This window comes from Etheostoma cragini, chromosome 6, assembly GCF_013103735.1.
Source record: "Etheostoma cragini isolate CJK2018 chromosome 6, CSU_Ecrag_1.0, whole genome shotgun sequence".
Taxonomy (NCBI): domain Eukaryota; kingdom Metazoa; phylum Chordata; class Actinopteri; order Perciformes; family Percidae; genus Etheostoma; species Etheostoma cragini.
In genome coordinates, this window is record NC_048412.1 from 28,539,387 (window position 1) to 28,546,259 (window position 6,873).

The following is a 6,873-nucleotide window of genomic DNA, read 5'->3' on the forward strand; positions in this document are numbered from 1 at the left end:
CCCTTTGTCTCTCTCTCTCTCTCTCTCTCTCTCTCTCTCTCTCTCTCTGTCTCTCTCTCTCTATGTCTCTCTGTCTCTCTCTCTCTCTCTCTCTCACTCTCTCACTCTCTCTCTCTCTATGTCTCTCTGTCTCTCTATGTCTCTCTCTCTCTCTCTGCAGTGGAGGACAGACAGACGGCATGACCGAGGAGAAATGTCCCCAGCTGGTGGACTACTTTGTAGTGGCAGGACTCGACCCTGCGGGGGCCTGGAAGCCACTAGACGAGGATGGCAAAACCTGCAACTCGTCCTCGTCCCCGTCCTCCTCCTCCTCCTCCTCTTCCTCGGCGTTGTCGGGTCGAGCGGTGGAGTCGGTGACGGACCTGGCGGTGATCGCCCGGGGGCTCGGGGAGGAGGTGCCCGAGGGCTTCACCTGCATCGAGAAGACGCTGGGGGGACACTCGGCCGAGCTGAGCACCGGCCTCATCAACAACCCTCACCTGTACCTGTGCTACCGCCGGGGGCGGGACAAGCCCCCTATACTGGACCTGGGGTGAGAGTTACTGTTAACCTCTGTGTGGTCTCGCGTTGCCAGCTCCATCTCCACAGCCCTCCACAGATGCATTATGGGATAGGACGCTCTGGGTTGTTTGCTCTTCTTCAAAATAGTGTTCCTTCCCCGATGGGGGTCGAGTGCAGACATGAGTCGGGATTTAAACGGTTTACGACATAACTGTCATACTGAAATTAGTGAAATCCATGAAATAATAAAGTTTTCTCATTGCGAACAATAACAGAAGATGGAAATCATTTCAGAAACGTTGTAGCTATCTGTGGTTGTTTGATGCTAACGTTAGCTCAAAACACCATTCAACTGACAGCCTTTGTTGTGTTTGATGTTAACTTGTAGCTGAGCTAGCAGTGAACCAACTTGGTTAAGTAGGTCCATTTTTACTATGTTGACGCTACAGAAGTCTCTCGTTAGCATCTCGGAGGCTACTTCAGACGCTACAGAAGTCTCTCGTTAGCATCCTATATGCTACGTGTCAACTCACATCTGCACACGACTCACATCGGGGAGTGACGCTAGTTAGCAACGTCCACAGCCTCTAAAATAGTTAAATGTAACAACAACGTCCCTGTTAGTGATGGCGTTGCATAGTCTGTCCACCAGAGGACGCTCTACAACGTCCCTGTTAAGTTTCATATCTTAAGTTTGTATTTTTCTACATTTTTATTTATCAGAACTTTAATATATTTTGATGTTCTCTTGTGACAATATAACTAATTATTATCATATTTTTTTAGTGAGAACTCATAAATAAATACAAATAACTAATGCTAGGGAAATCTGTTTATGTTTTGTAACACATTTCTGGATTTTTTTTTTAAATGTACAGCATATATTGGCATATCGGATTTTTAAATAACCAAATATTCTGATCGTATCGGCCTTAAAAATCCTTTATCGGTCAGGCTCTAATGTGGACACTGCACTGAAGGAATAAAAGCTTGTTGAATAAGTAATAATAAACACACAGACTGCATGTTGCACTGCAAATTATTCTGCTGTTTTCATACGAAAGGAACAGAAACCATCAGGACCACAACGCTGCAGGCCTCCCGTCCAGGGCCTGTAGGTCACGTGGCGCATGTTACCGCTTATGTAACACAGAGGGTTACGTAACGCAGCTGAGTCGTGTCCCCATCGCCGTCTCACAGACTCTCCTCTCTCTCGTCTCTCACGCTCAGCTGTGTCACTACTCTGCATCACACTTGTGTTGTGATGTTAGTGTGACCCAGAACTCAGAGATACAGCACAGGGGTCAGAATGAAGTCCAAGTTCAAGACCTTTATTTGTCCCCGAGGGGTGATTCATTTTGCTGCATTAGCAAAGAAATTGACATAGTACATTACAACAAATACGACAACATCGATTAAAAATACAGGATCAGACCAAATGGGGAAATTAAATAAAAGAACCGGATCAGAGGACATTCAGAAACCAGATCTCACTGAAAACACCATGGATGGTTTCTATTCAAGTGTGTGTGATGTGGAAGCACCAAAGACACAAACTAACCCCCAAAGTTATACATATATGTGTACTTGTATGTACTGTATATATTACTATATTATGTACTACTCATAGTGCAGTTTAATCTGAGTCCACATGTCCCTGCAGGGTCCTGTATGAGGGGAAGGAGCAGCTGAAGCAGGGCTGGTTCGTCATCGAGACCACGCCCTACAGCCGCTCGGCCAACCTGAACTCCGGCGGCGCCCCCACGGCCCACCGGGTCTTCCTGACGTACCGCCGGGCCCTGGACTCGCAGGGTCTCCACACGCTGGGGGTCACCGACATCGCCCTGCTGCTGCCCAGCAAGTCAGAGGTCGCCCCCCACACCTTCTGCCGCGTGGACAAGAACCTCAACACCGGCATGGTGAGCACCGGGGCTTCTGGGAAGGGGGTTGTGTGTCTGTTGTGAAAAAGAATCTTCCTCTTATGAGGTCATAAGGGGCAAGGCATTTTCCAATGTTTTTGGGGTCGGTTTTTCAGCATCAAAATTTGACCCGTTGACAGCAGCAGGGTTAATGAAATATACTTTTCACATGTTAACATGTTACTCCTTTTCTGTTGAAGATGAGTTAATCATAGCTCTGTGTGTGTGTGTGTGTGTGTGTGTGTGTGTGTGTTTGTGTGTGTGTGTGTGTGTGTGTGTGTGTGTGTCTGTGTTGTCTGCAGTGGGGTCCTGCTCTGTATGTGTGCTATAAGAGAGCGGTGGCCAAAGCCAACGCCCTGGTCTACAAAGCCAGTGAGTATCTGTCCCCCTTCTGCACCTCACACTGTTATCAGCCCTTAACCCTTAGCCCTTACCCCTAACCCCCTAGCCCTTACCCTTACCCCTTAGCCCTTACCCCCTAGCCCTAACCCTTACCCCTAGCCTTTAACCTTACCCCCTAGCCCAACAGCACATACCTTTTGTTTTAGCAACAGGCATAACATATATATAAATATCCATATATATACATATATATATGTAGTCTATGGGGAAAGCCTGTATCCAGATGCTAACTGCCTGGTGCTGCAGGTCTGATCAGCCGGTACCCGGAGGAGGACCTGGAGGCGTTTCCTCTTCCGGAGTCGGTGCCGGTCTTCTGTCTGCCGATGGGCGTCACCGTGGAGAGCTGGCCTCTCAACACCAAGTACCAGCTGCCCGTCTTCTCCACCTTCGTCCTCACCTCCGCCTCCGGGGACAAGGTCTGAGATGACACACACAGACACACACACACACACACATATACACATACACACAAATGCAATTTACGATGCGTTTCCTTGCTGATTAATGTGTGGATTATTTTCTGGAGGAATGGATTAGTTGTCTGGTCTCTAAAATTAGAAAGTCAGTCAGAAAATGGTAAAATTGTGGATCAGTGTTTCCCAAAAAGCCCAAGATGACGTGCTCAAATGTCTTGTTTTGTCCATATTAGGGGTGGGGGGGGGGATCGATTCAGCATAGTATTGCAGTATTTTAAGTGCAAATACTGTATCGACACACAGACGCCAAGTATGGATCTTTTATTATATATTATATATGTGTGTTGGTCAGTTTCTCCCATTTTTCAGTGATAACATTGAAGTGAGATGAACAAGCTTTTTCCAACATTTTTCACCCGTAATTCCATTTCCTTTATTTTGGATATAAAAAAATACTTCGGAACGGGTCAAATTTGACCCAAAACTACATGAGGGTTAAAAGAAATGTTAGAAAAGACTGAAATCAGGAGTGGAAAATAAAGTGCTGTACTTCAGGTACCTCTTTAGAATCGGGATCCTTTTGGACCTGTTAAGTCTCCGTATCTATTCTAATTTAAGGCAAGGCAGCTTTATTTGTAGAGCACATTTCAGCAACAGGGCAATACAAAGTGCTTTACACAAAATCAGTTAAAAAACAGTTAAAAAATAAAAAAAGATAAAACGCAAGAATAAAAGTTACAGTGCAGCATAAGAAATTAACCATTAAAGAAAGGAACATAATTTAAAGAAAGGCAACATCAAAAAGAAAGGTCTTCAGCCTTGATTTAAAAGAACCGAGATTAGCAGCAGATCTTCAGGTTTCTGGGAGTTTATTCCAGATATGAGGAGCATAGAAACGGAACCCTGCCCCCCCCGTTTAGTTCTGACTCTGGGGACAGAAAGCAGACCTGTCCCAGATGACCTGATAGGTCTCTGGTGTTTCCTTCATTTAATTTCAGAAAGTTCTGGCACATCCAGCCATTAATTTGTTCAATGCACGTAGTCAGTTTTTTGTATTGGACTATAGTCCCCAGGCGATAAGGTTATGTAAATTTGTGTGTTGTCCGCATAACTATGGTAACTTATTTTGTTGTTTTTCATAATCTGGGCCAGTGGAAGCATGTAGATGTTAAACAGAAGAGTCCCCAGAATGGAGCCTTGGGGAACTCCGTACTTCATATTTGTATGCTCAGATGTATAATTACCTATTGACACAAAGTAATCCCTATTCTGTTGGCAGGATTCAAACCAGTTTAGTACTAAGCTGTGTCTGTCTGTGAACCCTCTGCTCTCTCTCTCTCTCTCTCTCTCTCTCTCTCTCTCCCTCTTCCTCTCCCTGCAGGTGTACGGAGCAGCCATCCAGTTCTACGAGTCCTTCTCCCGGGACCTGCTGTCGGAGCGGCAGAGCGTGCGGCTTGGGCTGCTCAGCGTGGTGGACCGGCGGCCCATCACCAACCGCAGCCTGCAGGTGAAGAAGAGCATCTGTGTCCTCTCCCACTGGCCCTTCTTCACCGTCTTCCAGAAGTTCCTCACCTTCGTGTACCGATACTCCATCTCCGGACCCCACGTCCTGCCGCTCGAGAAGTCAGTGCTTCCCTTCTTCCTTTGCAGACCAAATCAGACCTGCTGCCGTGTTATGGATGAGTTGTTTATCAAGGTCAAGGTCAAGGTCAAAGTTTATTTATAGAGCACATTTATAAACAGTCACTACTTCCCCAAAGTGCTGTCATCCCAAAACGATTAATAAACAGAAGTCTAAGGCTGAAATGTATGTGCACGGCTGTATAGAGCACACAACAAGACTGTCGTAATTTTTAAAATCAATTATTTAACACACAAACACACACACAGACAGACACAGACAGACACACAAACGCACACACATGCACACACACACACCCACACACACACACACACACACACACACACCCACACTCACACGCACACGTGTGAATACTTGATATTTATGGGTGTCTATGGTCGATCTGGCAACCATTTTGGCTTGTTGCGCAATGTGTTTAAAGGTCGCGTCCTCCCTAGCTTTTTTCATTTACTGTCTATGGTTTTCAAGGGCCATACACCCCTACCCCTCGATCAACAAGAGTATTGGGGCAGCACTTAGTCTCGTGTGAACGCGCAAAACCTAGGGGAAGGGGTAAGGTGTAAGATAGAGAAATGAGATTCAGGTCTAAGTCTAAGTTTCTTACAGAGACATTAACATGAGCACCAGAGAGGAGTAGGCTAGGGTAGTAGGGAGGTCCAGAAACGCCCATCCAGCCAGTGTGTCGCTGTCTTCTGTAGCTAATGTGACTCCAGGGTTAGGGCTAAGGTGCTGCACCTAACGAGTGTGGTGTAGCTAATGTGACTGCAGGGTCAGGGTTTAGGTGCTGCACCTAACAAGTGTGGTGTAGCTAATGTGACTGCAGGGTTAGGGCTAAGGTGCTGCACCTAAGGAGTGTGGTGTAGCTAATGTGACTGTAGGATTAGGTCTTAGGTACTGCTTCGGGTGCTGCACCCTAACCTTTGTTTTGGCAAGAAAACGCGTGTCTGACTGATGTTTCCTATTGTTTTCTCTCTCTGCAGACACATCTCCAGCTTCATGCACAACGTCCCGTTTCCTTCCCCCCAGCGGCCTCGCATCCTTGTTCAGGTACACGCCCCAGACTCAAACCGTCACCATGTAGTCCACATGTGTGTACTCCATCAGGTCGGCAACAGTGACGACTTTAGAAGTGCACAGTAATGGCGAGAGAAAAAGGGAAAACCTGCAGCAAATCAGTGTCCCAGAACCTGAACACGGAAGAGAAAAAAATGTCTTTGTCATCACAGGTTTATAAAAACCAGGATCAGAGGAAACCAGACTTTTAATATCCTTTTGACTTTCTGTCCTTTACTTCCTCCCCCAGCAGGGTGGAGGCGGTGATCTGGTCCCGACCTGGACTTGGTAATTGTGTCAGAAGTCAGAAGCAGCCGTTCCAAATTGATCATTTCCAGCTAGCGGGCAAAATTTCTTGACATAATTCTTTCAATCAAAACCTAATTTATTGTTGATTTATCAGGTTTTAGAATGGACTGTTTAATATTAATGGACAGAGCAGGTGTGACGTCACCCATTGGTCTGTGGAGATCTGAGTTTTCCGTCAAGGGGCGCAGCCCTCCTGGTGGAGGATGTGATGATTTAAGACGAGAGGGAGGAGGGAGGAAGGAGAAAGGGAGGAGAGGGAGGAGTCCTTTCATTACACACTTTCACTGGCAATCTGGATGCAACTACTGTTAAGATTGAGCTTCGCTAAGTTCACGTGCGATGGACAAGCTTTGCTAAACCGCTGTCATGATTGACAGGCAGCGAACTGTCAATCTCACACATTAGGGCTCATCATAGCCACGCCCTAAAACAACCCCCCCCCCCCCCGCTTTACTGCTGATTTTAAAATCAACGAGACCATAATTGTCGAAAATCATCATTCTTTGTTGCTGAAATCTTCAAACTAGCGATTGAGACCATAGACAACTGCAGTGGCATGTGTCGCCCCCTGCTGGAGATCAGATATAATGCAGCTTTAAGGAGTCCCGCCCCCCCTGCTGGAGATCAGATA

The 6,873-nt window shown here is 46.4% G+C and overlaps 1 protein-coding gene across 1 annotated transcript in view; it reads left to right on the plus strand.

The window, feature by feature from the left end:
* The first annotated feature begins 161 nt into the window (after positions 1 to 161).
* The window catches only part of LOC117945907 (DENN domain-containing protein 4B-like), a 23,091-nt gene continuing 16,379 nt past the window's right edge, over positions 162 to 6,873 (plus strand). The window contains exons 1-6 of the mRNA XM_034873642.1: positions 162 to 532; positions 2,165 to 2,420; positions 2,723 to 2,792; positions 3,069 to 3,238; positions 4,620 to 4,861; positions 5,861 to 5,984. Coding sequence (XP_034729533.1) covers positions 180 to 532; positions 2,165 to 2,420; positions 2,723 to 2,792; positions 3,069 to 3,238; positions 4,620 to 4,861; positions 5,861 to 5,984 — 1,215 coding nt within the window. The 5' untranslated portion in view covers positions 162 to 179. The remainder of the gene's footprint in view (positions 533 to 2,164; positions 2,421 to 2,722; positions 2,793 to 3,068; positions 3,239 to 4,619; positions 4,862 to 5,860; positions 5,985 to 6,873) is intronic.